This window comes from Salmo salar, chromosome ssa16 (assembly GCF_905237065.1).
Source record: "Salmo salar chromosome ssa16, Ssal_v3.1, whole genome shotgun sequence".
Taxonomy (NCBI): Eukaryota; Metazoa; Chordata; class Actinopteri; order Salmoniformes; family Salmonidae; genus Salmo; species Salmo salar.
In genome coordinates this window covers 48,608,195-48,623,464 of record NC_059457.1, presented here as the reverse complement: position 1 = coordinate 48,623,464, position 15,270 = coordinate 48,608,195, and the positions used below count along the sequence as shown (strand labels likewise).

Genomic DNA, 15,270 nt, shown 5'->3' with positions numbered 1-15,270 from the left:
GGAAGCAACACTGATTGACAATAAATGTCACATGCTGTTGTGCAAATGGAATAGACAACAGGTGGAAATTATAGGCAATTAGCAAGACAGCCCCAATAAAGGAGTGGTTCTGCAGGTGGGGACCACAGACCACTTCTCAGTTCCTATGCTTCCTGGCTGATGTTTTGGTCACTTTTGAATGCTGGCGGTGCTTTCACTCTAGTGGTAGCATGAGACGGAGTCTACAACCCACACAAGTGGCTCAGATAGTGCAGCTCATCCAGGATGGCACATCAATGCGAGCTGTGGCAAGAAGGTTTGCTGTGTCTGTCAGCGTAGTGTCCAGAGCATGGAGGCGCTACCAGGAGACAGGCCAGTACATCAGGAGACGTGGAGGAGGCCGTAGGAGGGCAACAACCCAGCAGCAGGACCGCTACCTCCGCCTTTGTGCAAGGAAGAGCAGGAGAAGCATTGCCAGAGCCCTGCAAAATGACCTCCAGCAGGCCACAAATGTGCATGTGTCTGCTAAAACGGTCAGAAACAGACTCCATGAGGGTGGTATGAGGGCCCGACGTCCACAGGTGGGGGTTGTGCTTACAGCCCAACACCGTGCAGGACGTTTGGCATTTGCCAGAGAACACCAAGATTGGCAAATTCGTCACTGGCGCCCTGTGCTCTTCACAGATGAAAGCAGGTTCACACTGAGCACATGTGACAGACGTGACAGAGTCTGGAGATGCCGTGGAGAACATTCTGCTGCCTGCAACATCCTCCAGCATGACCGGTTTGGCGGTGGGTCAGTCATGGTGTGGGGTGGCATTTCTTTGGGGGGCCGCACAGCCCTCCATGTGCTCGCCAGAGGTAGCCTGACTGCCATTAGGTACCGAGATGAGATCTTCAGACCCCTTGTGAGACCATATGCTGGTGCGGTTGGCCCTGGGTTCCTCCTAATGCAAGACAATGCTAGGCCTCATGTGGCTGGACTGTCAGCAGTTCCTCCAAGAGGAAAGCATTGATGCTATGGACTGGCCCGCCCGTTCCCCAGACCTGAATCCAATTGAGCACATCTGGGACATCATGTCTCGCTCCATCCACCAACACCACGTTGCACCACAGACTGTCCAGGAGTTGGCGGATGCTTTAGTCCAGGTCTGGGAGGAGCTCCCTCAGGAGACCATCCGCCACCTCATCAGGAGCATGCCCAGGCATTGTAGGGAGGTCATACAGGCACGTGGAGGCCACACACACTACTGAGCCTCATTTTTACTTGTTTTAAGGACATTACATCAAAGTTGGATCAGCCTGTAGAGTGGTTTTCCACTTTAATTTTGAGTGTGACTCCAAATCCAGACCAACATGGGTTGATAAATTGGATTTCCATTGATTCTTTTTGTGTGATTTTGTTGTCAGCACATTCAACTATGTAAAGAAAAATGTATTTCATAAGATTATTTCTTTCATTCAGATCTAGGATGTGTTGTTTAAGTGTTCCCTTTATTTTTTTGAGCAGTATATATATATATATATATATATATATATATATATATATATATATATATATATATATCATTTTGCAAAAATTGATTACATAAAGTTTTTGCTTTGTCATTATGGGGTATTGTGTGTAGATTGATGAGGGTGGAGGAGATGATTTAATACATTTTAGAATAGGGCTGTAACGTAACAAAATATGTAAAAAGTCAAGGGGTCTGAATACTTTCGGAATGCATTGTATGTAAACATAAACTGTGTTTAGTATGTGTTTGTGAAACATTTAAATACAGTAAAACTGGCTAGTTTTCAATACAAATTGCATACAAAACCTGTAAATCCTGAAAATGTAAGTCCATTACATAGTCCTAAAATCATCTGCATTGGTTGGAATTTAAAACTGGTTTGGATTTTGTGTCAAACTGGGGAAAAAGTCACCAAGGGTTTGATTTTCATATGGGTTGGAAAAACAGCTCAGACTATGTCATAAACATATAAATATTAATTAGGTGGAAGGCCATCTAATGTGAATATATTGTAATGAAATTAATAAAACACAATTATCACATCACAGCTTTAGTTTTGTACCGTGGAATAAATTTGTCTCAGTTGATTTTCGCGTAGTTCTTTTTTTTATTTTTTAAACAGGGCATGAATGATAGAGGGAAAGACTATCACACCCATTATGAGAACGTGCTGAGCTTTTCATAGAAATCGATCTATGTATAACCACTAGCATGCGCTACTGAATTGTCCCGCAGCCGGTTTAAAAAGCCAAGAGTGAATGCACTACTCACTGAACACAGGCGCAACGCTGAGAGTACGAGATAACGGTCCACAACGCGGCAGGAATATAACTATAACGGAGTCGGGTTTGCTTCAATAGATTAAACAGACATTGAGAATCAAGGACATTTCAACAATTTAAAGATTAGATTTTCCACTGTTCATGTATTTTGTCTATTTTTCATCAACTCCCGTTTTAGTAGCCTTTATTATCAAACATCATCTCATCGGAATACCATGACGAGCTCTGCAGTTCAACTTCCCGGTTATGCTCTTGCTTTGATCGGTCTTGTTGGCTCAATGATTGCCACCACCATGGTGGAGTGGAAAAGGCACTCTTACACAGAGAGCACGGTAACATCAAAGGAAACTTACCTGGGGTTATGGATGTCATGCACCGTCGACGCCACAAGACACACAATGTGCGTCAATTACAAGTCACTCTTTCACCTGCCAGGTAAGTTTTCCTTAGTGTCTGCCATCATCACCCACTATTCGTTCACTAGTGGTCACTCACCTTCAGAGCAGGCACAATATAGCTTAATATAATGGTAGGCTACTTGTTGATGTCCTATTGCAATGAAAAGATACAAATAAGCCTAATAATACACAATACATGTTGATAATTGAAACAGATGACTACAACCATTTATTATTACAAATGATACTTGTTCACACACTGTTCCAGTGTCTATGTTCTTTCTCTCAGTAAGTTTCACACTGACTTGTGACTTTGATATGGATGTGTTCAATCTTAGTGTATGTTGAGAGTATGCGTTGGCCTTTGACATTTGCCCTGTGCGTGTAGCGGAGATTCTGACCACCCGAGTGGTGATGATCCTCAGTGTCCTGTTGTCAGCCGTTGGGGTGCTGGTAGCCACGCTGGGGATGAGATGCACCCGATGCCTGGAGGAGGATGAAAAGCAGAAGGATAGAGTAGCCATTGTTGGAGGATTCCTCTTCATCATTGCAGGTACAGTCGGCTACATTATCATGTCAGTAATGAAAGTTGTTTTTATCGATTTAGCTCTGAACAGTAAATGCTACATTGTGAAATGCCCCAAAAATTGTCCCATCTGATATTACATAACTCTGTGCTTTAGCGTGTAGCCCAAAATGCTGCTTTTACCACTGAAAATGCTGATAGTTTTAACTTTAGGTTGAGTGACAGAAGCTGATAATGAAATAGTGTGTAATAAGTTGTTCTAATATTGCTCTTCTCTGTAGGTGTTCTGGCCATATCGGTAACCTCCTGGTTTGCCAACGCCATCATCCAGTCCTTTGAATTCTCAGACTCACCTACTTCCTTACATAACAGGTACTGTCGAGTAGCACGGTAGCAGAATCATCCACAACTCTTTGTGTTAAGAATTGTAATAGTCTTTAGACTGAGCCTTATGAATGCACTACTTTTGACTAAGGACCTATAGGGTGGATCTAGTCAAAAGAAGGGGACAAACTAGGGAATAGGGTGCCATTTGGTGTACAAGCTAAGAAACTACACCTGGCTGTAATGCAATTTATATCAAATTGTTATTTAGATTTTGAATTCTACACATAGTTTATTTAAGCAATAAGGGACGAGGGGTCTAGTATATGTCCAATATACCACGGCTAAGGGCTGTTCTTAGGCACAACGCATTGTGGCATGCCTGGATACAGCCCTTAGCCGTGGTATATTGGCCATATACCACAAACCCCCGAGGAGCCTTATTGCTATTATAAACTGGTTACCACCGTAATTAGAGCAGTAAAAATAAATGATTTGTCATTCCCATGGTCTGATATACCACGGCTGTCAGCCAATCAGAATTTAGGGCTCGAACCACCCAGTTTATAATCTGTGTTTTGCGGCTGATGTGGACTACATTCTGTGGTGTTGACTGGGTGTGTTCTTTTGTGTTTCTTTTTTAAACCGATAGGTTTGAGTTTGGCAATGCTGTGCTGGTGAGCTGGGGTGCAGGTATCTGCTCTGTGGTGGGAGGATTTCTCCTGGGCTGCAGGTTTATGGGGAGTTGTCCCCAGGGCTCACGCTCAGTCTCATCCTTCACCCAACCCAAAGTAATCCCTGGCACCAGGCCTGGCACCCACTATGTTTAAGGGGCCTCACTATGCATAGAGGAAGCCCTAGGAAGCTGAATTCGTTGAGGCTTAAACCAAGAGAGCCTACTACTCACACCGAAGGACTACAGTAGAGCAGAATACGTGTAGTTACTCAAGTACTCTACTGTGTGTGATTCGCCTACATTATAATTGTGAGAGTTCATTTGGGAGGTCTGTGTGCTCCATGAAAGTATTTTTCTAATTAATTGTGTTTGGATGTGTGAAGATGGTTGGCTGTGGTCATGATGTGTAACACCTGCCATATATCTGTTTTCAACCTCAAGTCAAGTGCCTCCACTAAAGGAATTTTCACATATCGCCAATGTAGCTACCATTTCATTATATACCATCACCAATGTACAATGCTGCAGAGTAGCATTCCTATGACTTTCTCAAAATGTACAGGGGGGAATAAGCAGGAAATCTGGAATCCCCAAACCAGGGCTTCTGGGAAACCTAGGAATTTTGGTAATGTTACTGGAACTGTGCAACTCTACTGCAGAGTAAGCGTCCATAAATATCAGCTTGATTGAACTGTGCCTGATTGTGTTCTGTTGGGGCCAACAGATTAGAATACACCTTCCATTTAATGATTTTAACTTTTTACCAAGGGAAAGTATTGGTTTGGACATGCAGATGTGCATACGGTTGGTTGACCAACGGCACAGATTGCACATAACAAGAAACTTTATTTTCAAATTTGTAAATTTGAAATGTGCACTTTAGAGTGTACTGTACTGAAATATTCCCTTAATTTAGTACTTGATCACGTGTTATATATGGTAAATTTGTCATAAATCTTCTGTATTATCAAGATTAATTTGCATAAAAATACTTCATTTGATAAAGATACTACTGAATGTGTAACGTTTTTTTTACAGCCTTCAAATGATGTCCTTTTTACATTTTCTCTTGCTTTGCTTCTATTTGACTCTTTCAGGTTTCAGGTTTTTATAACCTACTACCATACCCCGTTCAAAGGCACTTATAACCTACTACCATACCCCCGTTCAAAGGCACTTATAACCTACTACCATACCCCCGTTCAAAGGCACTTATAACCTACTACCATACCCCGTTCAAAGACACTTATAACCTACTACCATACCCCGTTCAAAGGAACTTATAACCTACTACCAAACCCTGTTCAAAGGAACTTATAACCTACCACCATACCCCGTTCAAAGGAACTTATAACCTACTACCATACCCCGTTCAAAGGCACTTATAACCTACTACCAAACCCCGTTCAAAGGCACTTATAACCTACTACCATACCCCGTTCAAAGGAACTTATAACCTACTACCATACCCCGTTCAAAGGCACTTATAACCTACTACCAACCCCCGTTCAAAGGCACTTATAACCTACTACCAAACCCTGTTCAAAGGCACTTATAACCTACTACCAAACCCTGTTCAAAGGCACTTATAACCTACTACCAAACCCCGTTCAAAGGCACTTATAACCTACTACCATACCCCGTTCAAAGGCACTTATAACCTACTACCAAACCACGTTCAAAGACACTTATAACCTACTACCATACCCCGTTCAAAGGCACTTATAACCTACTACCAAACCCTGTTCAAAGGCACTTATAACCTACTACCATACCCCCGTTCAAAGGCACTTATAACCTACTACCATACCCCGTTCAAAGGAACTTATAACCTACTACCAAACCCTGTTCAAAGGCACTTATAACCTACTACCATACCCCGTTCAAAGACACTTATAACCTACTACCAAACCCTGTTCAAAGGCACTTATAACCTACTACCATACCCCCGTTCAAAGGCACTTATAACCTACTACCATACCCCCGTTCAAAGGCACTTATAACCTACTACCATACCCCGTTCAAAGGCACTTATAACCTACTACCATACCCCCGTTCAAAGGCACTTATAACCTACTACCATACCCCGTTCAAAGGAACTTATAACCTACTACCATACCCCGTTCAAAGGCACTTATAACCTACTACCATACCCCGTTCAAAGACACTTATAACCTACTACCATACCCCGTTCAAAGACACTTATAACCTACTACCATACCCCGTTCAAAGGCACTTATAACCTACTACCATACCCCGTTCAAAGGCACTTATAACCTACTACCATACCCCGTTCAAAGGCACTTATAACCTACTACCATACCCCGTTCAAAGGAACTTATAACCTACTACCATACCCCGTTCAAAGGAACTTATAACCTACTACCATACCCCGTTCAAAGACACTTATAACCTACTACCATACCCCGTTCAAAGACACTTATAACCTACTACCAACCCCCGTTCAAAGGCACTTATAACCTACTACCAAACCCTGTTCAAAGGCACTTATAACCTACTACCATACCCTGTTCAAAGGCACTTATAACCTACTACCATACCCCGTTCAAAGACACTTATAACCTACTACCATACCCCTTTCAAAGGCACTTCAATATTGGTATTGCCCATTCACCCTCATCAGCATCAAATGCTTTTTCAAATCATCAAAGGTCTGCATTTCTCTCTCCATGACCAGGGTTAGCTATCGGAAATCCCATACACATGTAACAGGTAAGAACTGAAATGATCCGCACTTAGCGGCCATTTTAGGGCAGAGTCTATTTAAGGCCGTTTCAATAAAACACTCAGAAACACTACTGATTCCTGGTCCTTTCAGTGAACAACCTGTCAGTTGTTTGACATGTGACAGTAGGCCCATGTGTCTCATGGCATTTGAAACAATGTGTATTGAAACCAAATCACACTAAGCCAGTTCTTTTCACACACACATCACACAATGATAAGATCATTATTTCATGTAATTTGCTGGACACAAACTAGGTGTTAAACTGCTCTTGTATGGTAAAAAGCACCAATAGACATTACCTTATTTCTATGTTGTCTGTGGGTGTATTCTTTCCATAAACTGAAAGAGTGGATGGTTCTTCTGTCTGACTAGTTCTGTTCTGTTGTTTCGCTCTATATGAAGGTCCTTTATGTCTCCGTGTGAGATTTATAATATAAATAAAAAGGCCTAATGAGATGCCAGGTTATTTCAGAAATGTATTAATGTTGCCAGGAGAAGCCTAGTAATGGACTAAAGGAGCCTAACATTTCTCCTTTTAGTCCAAGGACCTTACATGTTCTGTTCAAAGGCGAATTGGCTCTGGAAGCCAAAACAGCCAAATACTCCATCTAAACGTGAATTGATTCTCAATTGTGTTACAGTTCTAGAAACAAAAATCCCTTTACTTTTATATCACATCAAAATAATTTCACAAATTCAAAATACACACTGTTTTACTGCTTCTACACCTGCATTGCTTGCTGTTTGGGGTTTTAGGCTGGGTTTCTGTACAGCACTTTGTGACATCAGCTGATGGAACAAGGGCTTTATAAATACATTTGATTGAATTTGATTGATTACAGACGACAGTATTTCTCAGTGACAACACATTTGTGGCGGCTGTCTTCCATTTACACACAGGTGTTCGGCGATGCAGATAGCTAATTAGCACAGGTAGTCCACTCTGTCTCCCTTCTGTTTGCCGGAAACAAGCGCTGCAACATGGAAATATAGCCGTGTGGGAACCCTAACCTTATAAAGGGGTGGATCAATGCATCTTTTTTTTCTTGTCCATTTGTCCATGAAAAGTCGTGTTTGTAGTCTAATTCAACTAGACTAGCCGGAAAGACCCAAGATGTACAGTTTAAGAATTTCAGTTGGTTTAGTCAATTTGTTTACAATGCCAAAAATATCCCATTCAAGATGACAACTAATTCAATCCAGTGTGCTAGTATATTTTGAAATCAGAATAGCCAGTTGGCAGGTTGGTTAGCTCTCGTTACCTTCAAACACTGTACTTTCACATACAGTACAATGATCTGACATGATGTAGGAGACACCGGCACTGTGTTTTTACTCTGGTCTGGTTGGTCTGTGACAGGGTCAAGGCAAAGACCACATGCAGGCTTCAGTAACGATCCTATTAGTAGTGATGTGTGAATAATGCAAAGGAGAGGAGGGAGTGGAGTCGATAGGGACATCTCCTGTTGACGCTCACTATAAATCAGTGTACATAAGATAGAAACCAGTTCACCCATATCTCTCTTATTAAACCTAGCTAGTGCATAATGAGACATGATGTAATGCATTAGTCCAAAATTAGTTTAAAAGGATGTCAAAAGTGTTAAGGTTTTCAGATTTCATAGTCAACAAAATGCTATTCCAATATAAATGCTTTTGTCAAACCTTTCTTTGGATGTGCAATTGAGTAAAAGGCTGTAATGACTAATAGTTGGAAGCCTGTTCAAACTACGCCAAATACAGTATTGCAGTTTAAAAAAACTACAAAAACAGAATGAATAAAAGAGCACCTATGCATTAGCACTTCTGTTGTGTCCTTTTTGGGAGATGCCATCAACTTTTTTAAGATATATATTTTTTTACAGTATTCCAGTCACTCAGGATATCCCATGGATCTTCATCCTCTTCCTCTCTTGCCTACCCACTGCTCGCAAGGTCAACTTTTTACTGGGAGCTACAGTACGTAATGTTATTATACTAAGGTGGCTGGCTAGATAAGAAATTCTTCAGAAAGACAGGAATTACATGAACTCCTGCCTCACCACAGTTTCATTATGAGATGGGCTGTGGGGGAGGAGTAGGGCATAGGCCTAAGACATAACACATTCACTAGTATTACTTCTGTGTACCTAGTAACGAAACAAGCAGAAATGGCCTCCCACACAGAACGGATGGGAAGCACACTCCCCATTCTCCCGTAAGTCTAGAATTAGCATATCTACTGTAGGTCCGAGAATTGTCCAGACCTTAACCTCTGACCTAGAAGCAGGGATAGGACACAATGAGATGGTGGTATGCATAGGAAATAATGGTTCTGTGTAGTCCATTAAGTTCTTTTAATATTTGGTCCAGGCATAGAGATACATACTGTACATGTATGTATGTTCAATATCAATGGTTTACATAATAATTGATCTCTATGGGTCCAGGTCCATCCATACTGGATTATTCCTATAATAATGCTCTGGGAGAACCTTGAAGTTAATCACAACATCCTTACTGATTCAAATGCTCGTACTAGATACCAAAGGTTCTCAGTGCTGATCAGAAGTTCGTTGGGAGAAGTAGGGTGGCAAGTAGCATTTGTCAATGTGCCCTTGAGCAAGGCACTGAACACTTAAATTACTAAAATGTCAATGTAAAATTAGTGAGAAACTAATCTTTATCCTAAGTGTTGCTGCCCACTCCCTTTGTACCAAGTGCATTTTAATAACAATATCAAAACAGAAAGGGTGAAAATATGACAGGAAGCATTCATTACGAGTTGGCTCTAAAGCAAAAGTGAAAGTAAGGCGGTATGGTCCAGTACAGCGTCCGTACCAGCCAAATAAATAGTCAGGGTAGCCTCCTACGCCTTACCAGTAAAACTTGAGGGAGAGGTTATTTTCCTGGCACCACTCCATCAGGGCCCTCACCATCAGGAAGTCCAGGACCCAGTTGCACAGTGTGGGGTTCAGACCCAAGGTCCTGAGCTTAGTGATGAGCTTAGAGGGCACTATGGTGTTGAAATCTGTAGTTGATGAACATCATTTTTACATAGGTATTCCTCATGTCCAGAAGGGATATGGCAGTGTGCAGTGAGATGGCGAATGTGTCATTTGTGGATCTGTTGGAGCGGTATACAAATTGAAGTGGGTCTAGGGTTTCAAGTAAGGTGGAGGTGATATGATCCTTGACTAGCCTTTCAATGCACTTCATGATGACAGAAGTGAGTGCTACAAGGTGATAGTAATTTAGTTCAGGTACCTTTGCTTTCTTGGGTACAGGAACAATGGTGGACATCTTGAAGCAAGTGGGGACAACAGACTGGGATAAGGAGAGATTGAATGTGTCTGTAAACACTCCAGCCAGCTGGTCTGCACATGCTCTGAGGAAGCGGCTTGGGATGCGTTCTGGGCCGGCAGCCTTGCAAGGGTTAACACGCTGAAATGTCTTACTCACGTCGACCATGGAGAACGAAAGCTCACAGTCCTCATGAGTGGTGGTGGTCCACGTCAGCAGCACTGTTTTCATCAAAGCGGGCAAAGAAGGTGTGTAGCTTGTCCGACGGCAAGGCAGCAGTGTCTGCGACGTTGTTGTAAAAGTTAAATGACAAATGTTTACGACTAGGCCCCTATTGAATCAAGGCCAGGCACCACAAGCTGAAAATGTTGCACCTACAGTTGAAGTCAGAAGTTTACATACACCTTAGCCATCTACATTTAAACTCAGTTTTTCACAATTCCTGACATTTAATCCTAGTAAAAATTCTCTGTTTTAGGTCAGTTAGGATCACCATTTTATTTGAAGAATGTGAAATGTCAGAATAATAGTAAAGAAAATGATTTATTTCAGCTTTTATTTTTTTCATCACATTCCCAGTGGGTCAGAAGTTTACATACACTCAATTAGTATTTGGTAGCATTGCCTTTAAATTGTTTAACTTGGGTCAAACGTTCGGGTTGCCTTCCACAAACTTCCCACAATAAGTTGGGTGAATGTTGGCCCATTCCTCCTAACAGAGCTGGTGTAACTGAGTCAGGTTTGTAGGATCCTTGCTTGCACACGCTTTTTCATTTCTGCCCACAAATTTTCAATAGGATTTAGGTCAGGGCTTTGTGACGGCCACTCCAATACCTTGACTTTGTTGTCCCTAAGCCATTTTGCCACAACTTTGTACGTATGCTTGGGGTCAGTGTACATTTGGAAGACCCATTTGCGACCAAGCTTTAACTTCCTGACTGATGTCTTGAGATGTTGCTTCAATATATCCACATAATTTTACTGCCTCATGATGCCATCAATTTTGGGAAGTGCACCAGTCCCTCCTGCAGCAAAGCACCCCCACAACATGATGCTGCCACCCCCGTGCTTCACGGTTGGGATGATGTTCTTCGGCTTGCAAGCCTCCCCCTTTTTCCTCCAAACATAACAATGGTCATTATGGCTAAACAGTTCTATTTCTGTTTCATCAGTCAACAGGACATTTCTCCAAAAAGTACAATCTTTGTCCCCATGTGCAGTTGCAAACCGTATTCTGGCTTTTTTTATGGCGGTTTTGGAGCAGTGGCTTCTTCCTTGCTAAGCGGACTTCCAGGTTATGTCGGTATAGGACTCGTTTTACTGTGGATATAGATACTTTTGTACCTGTTTCCTCCAGCATCTTCACAAGGCCTTAGCTGTTGTTCTGGGATTGATTTGCACTTTTCGCACCAAAGTACTAGGAGACAGAACGCATCTCCTTCCTGAGCGGTATGACGTCTGCATGGTCCCATGGTGTTAATACGTGCGTACTATTGTTTGTACAGATGAACGTGGTACCTTCAGGCATTTGGAAATTGCTCCCAAGGATGAACCAGACTGATTTCTTTAGATTTTCCCATGATGTCAAGCAAAGAGGCACTGAGTTTGAAGGTAGGCCTTGAAATACATCCACAGGTACACCTCCAATTGACTCAAATGATGTCAATTAGTCTATCAGACGCTTCTAAAGCAATGACATAATTTTCTTGAATTTTCCAAGCTGTTTAAAGGCACTGTCAACTTAGTGTATGTCAACGTTTGACCCATTGTGATACAGTGAATTGTAAGTGAAATAATCTGTATGTAAACAATTGTTGGAAAAATTACTTCTGTCATGCACAAAGTAGATGTCCTAGCCGACTTGCCAAAACTATAGTTTGTTAACAAGAAATTGGTGGAGTGATTGAAAAACGAGTTTTAATGACACCAATCTAAGTGTATGTAAACTTCCGACTTGAACTGTACCTATCAATTTTGAGACTTGTTGGTATTTTGGTCCATTAATATTCAAATTTTTAAAAAGCAAACAAACTTTTCCAAAAATGTATGAAAATGTATAGTATATTTTCATTAGTTTATCATACTACTATGAATTTTATCCACTTTAAAATGGACATAAATCAATCATTTCAGAGCTCACTACACTGAATTATACAGAATTTCAAAGCCCATTTCATAGAGAATGTTACAAACTAGACTACATTTAATAACTTACCTTGAGAGATGGTGATTGGGTTTAAAAAGGCTTTTTGTCACATCCTGATCTGTTTCACCTCTCCTTGTGATTGTCTCCACCCGCTAAAGGTGTCGCTTATTTTCCCTGGTGTATTTATCCCTGTGTTTTCTGTCTCTCTGTGCCAGTTCGTCTTGTATGTTCAAGTCAACCAGCGTGGTTTTCCCGTGCACCTGCTTTTCTATTCTCTTTTACTAGTCCTCCTGGTTTTGACCTTTGTCTGTTTTTCTGGACTCCATTCCCGCCTGCCTGGCCATTCTGCCTGACCTTGAGCCTGCCTGCCATTCTGTACCTCTGGAACTCTGAACTTGTTTTGACCTATTGCCTGTCCACGACCATTCTCTTGCCTATCCCTTTTGGATTGTTAGTAAACATCTTGGACTCGAACCATCTGCCTCCTGTGTCTGCATCTGGGTCTCGCCTTGTCCCCTTATACTTTTGGCATTTGGCAGTCTTAATTCAGTGTACCATTTCCCGAATGTCAGACTCTTTCCACACGCCAACAAATTTCTCAGCTTCAAAAGCATCTGCATTCATTACATTTACATTTACGTCATTTAGCAGACGCTTTATCCAGAGCGACTTACAAATTGGTGCATTCACCTTATGATGTCCAGTGGAACAACCACTTTACAATAGTACATCTATATATTTTTTGGGGGGGAGGGTAGGGGGGAGGGTTAGAAGGATATCCCAGGTATTCCTTAAAGAGGTGGGGTTTCAGGTGTCTCCGGAAGGTGGTGATTGACTCCGCTGTCCTGGCGTCGTGAGGGAGCTTGTTCCACCATTGGGGTGCCAGAGCAGCGAACAGTTTTGACTGGGCTGAGCGGGAACTGTGCTTCCGCAGAGGTAGGGAGGCGTGCAGGCCAGAGGTGGATGAACGCAGTGCCCTTCGTTGGGTGTAGGGACTGATCAGAGCCTGAAGGTACGGAGGTGCCGTTCCCCTCACAGCTCCGTAGGCAAGCACCATGGTCTTGTAGCAGATGCGAGCTTCAACTGGAAGCCAGTGGAGTGTGCGGAGGAGCGGGGTGACGTGAGAGAACTTGGGAAGGTTGAACACCAGACGGGCTGCGGCGTTCTGGATGAGTTGTAGGGTTTAATGGCACAGGCAGGGAGCCCCGCCAACAGCGAGTTGCAGTAATCCAGACAGGAGATGACAAGTGCCTGGATTAGGACCTGCGCCGCTTCCTGTGTGAGGCAGGGTCGTACTCTGCGAATGTTGTAGAGCATGAACCTACAGGATCGGGTCACCGCCTTGATGTTAGCGGAGAACTACAGGGTGTTGTCCAGGGTCATGCCAAGGCTCTTAGCACTCTGGGAGGAGGACACAATGGAGTTGTCAACCGTGATGGCGAGATCATGGAATGGGCAGTCCTTCCCCGGGAGGAAGAGCAGCTCCGTCTTGCCGAGGTTCAGCTTGAGGTGGTGATCCGTCATCCACACTGATATGTCTGCCAGACATGCAGAGATGCGATTCGCCACCTGGTTATCAGAAGGGGGAAAGGAGAAGATTAATTGTGTGTCGTCTGCGTAGCAATGATAGGAGAGACCATGTGAGGATATGACAGAGCCAAGTGACTTGGTGTATAGCGAGAATAGGAGAGGGCCTAGAACTGAGCCCTGGGGGACACCAGTGGTGAGAGCACGTGGTGCGGAGACGGATTCTCGCCACGCCACCTGGTAGGAGCGACCTGTCAGGTAGGACGCAATCCAAGAGTGAGCCGCGCCGGAGATGCCCAACTCGGAGAGGAGGATCTGATGGTTCACAGATTCAAAGGCAGCAGATAGGTCTAGGATGAGAGCAGAGGAGAGAGAGTTAGCTTTAGCAGTGCGGAGAGCCTCCGTGACACAGAGAAGAGCAGTCTTAGTTGAATGACCAGTCTTGAAACCTGACTGATTTGGATCAAGAAGGTCATTCTGAGAGAGATAGCAAGAGAGCTGGCCAAGGACGACACGTTCAAGAGTTTTGGAGAGGAAAGAAAGAAGGGATACTGGTCTGTAGTTGTTGACATCGGAGGGATCAAGTGTAGGTTTTTTGAGAAGGGGTGCAACTCTCGCTCTCTTGAAGACAGAAGGGACGTAGCCAGTGGTCAAGGATGAGTTGATGAGCGAGGTGAGGTAAGGGAGAAGGTCCCGTGGTTCTTTGTGGTTGTGATTAGATACTGTATGTTCTCCAGACTTGCCCAGAGAGAATTGTTGACACTGTAATGTCTCATTCTAGATATCATTTTCATGTGGAAATACAGTGCCTTTGGAAAGTATTCAGACCCCTTGACTTTTTCCACATTTTGTTAGGTTACAGTCTTATTCAAAAAAAAAATCCCCCCTCATCAATCTATACACAATACCTCATAATGACAAAGCAAAAACAGGTTTTTAGAATTTTTTGCTAATTTATTAAATATCAAAAAGTTCAATATCCATTTACGTAAGTATTCAGACGCTTTACTCAGTACTTTGTTGAAGCACTTTTGGCAGAGATTATAGCCTCAAGTCTCATTGGGTATGACACTACAAGCTTGGCACACCTGTATTTGGGGAGTTTCTCCCATTCTTCTCTGCAAATCCTCTCAAGCTCTGTCAGGTTGGATGGGGAGCGTTGCTGCATAGCTATTTTCAGGTCTCTCCAGAGATGTTCGATCGGGTTCGAGTCCGGGCTCTGGCTGCGCATTCAAGGACATTCAAGGACATTCAGAGACTGGTCCGGAAAGCCACTCCTGCATTGTCTTGGCTGTGTGCTTAGGGTTGTTGCCCTGTTGAACCTTCGCCCCAGTCTGAGGTCCTGAGTGCTCTGGAACAGGTTT

General features: G+C 43.0%; 1 protein-coding gene across 1 annotated transcript; it reads left to right on the top strand.

The window, feature by feature from the left end:
• The first annotated feature begins 2,225 nt into the window (after positions 1-2,225).
• On the top strand, positions 2,226-5,211 carry LOC106574080 (claudin-1). Its single transcript, XM_014149621.2, has 4 exons — positions 2,226-2,713; positions 3,065-3,229; positions 3,484-3,574; positions 4,179-5,211. Exons 1-4 carry the CDS (start codon positions 2,494-2,496, stop codon positions 4,354-4,356), a joined length of 654 nt encoding a protein of 217 aa, XP_014005096.1. The 5' UTR covers positions 2,226-2,493; the 3' UTR covers positions 4,357-5,211.
• The last annotated feature ends 10,059 nt before the right edge of the window (positions 5,212-15,270 follow it).

Bases quoted from the DNA above. Each gene is read 5' to 3' on its own strand.
- LOC106574080 (XM_014149621.2), top strand. From the start codon at position 2,494: ATGACGAGCTCTGCAGTTCAACTTCCCGGTTATGCTCTTGCTTTGATC. The intron at 3,230-3,483 runs GTACAGTCGGCT...TCTTCTCTGTAG, and splicing joins ATTCCTCTTCATCATTGCAG to GTGTTCTGGCCATATCGGTA. The intron at 3,575-4,178 runs GTACTGTCGAGT...TTAAACCGATAG, and splicing joins CCTACTTCCTTACATAACAG to GTTTGAGTTTGGCAATGCTG.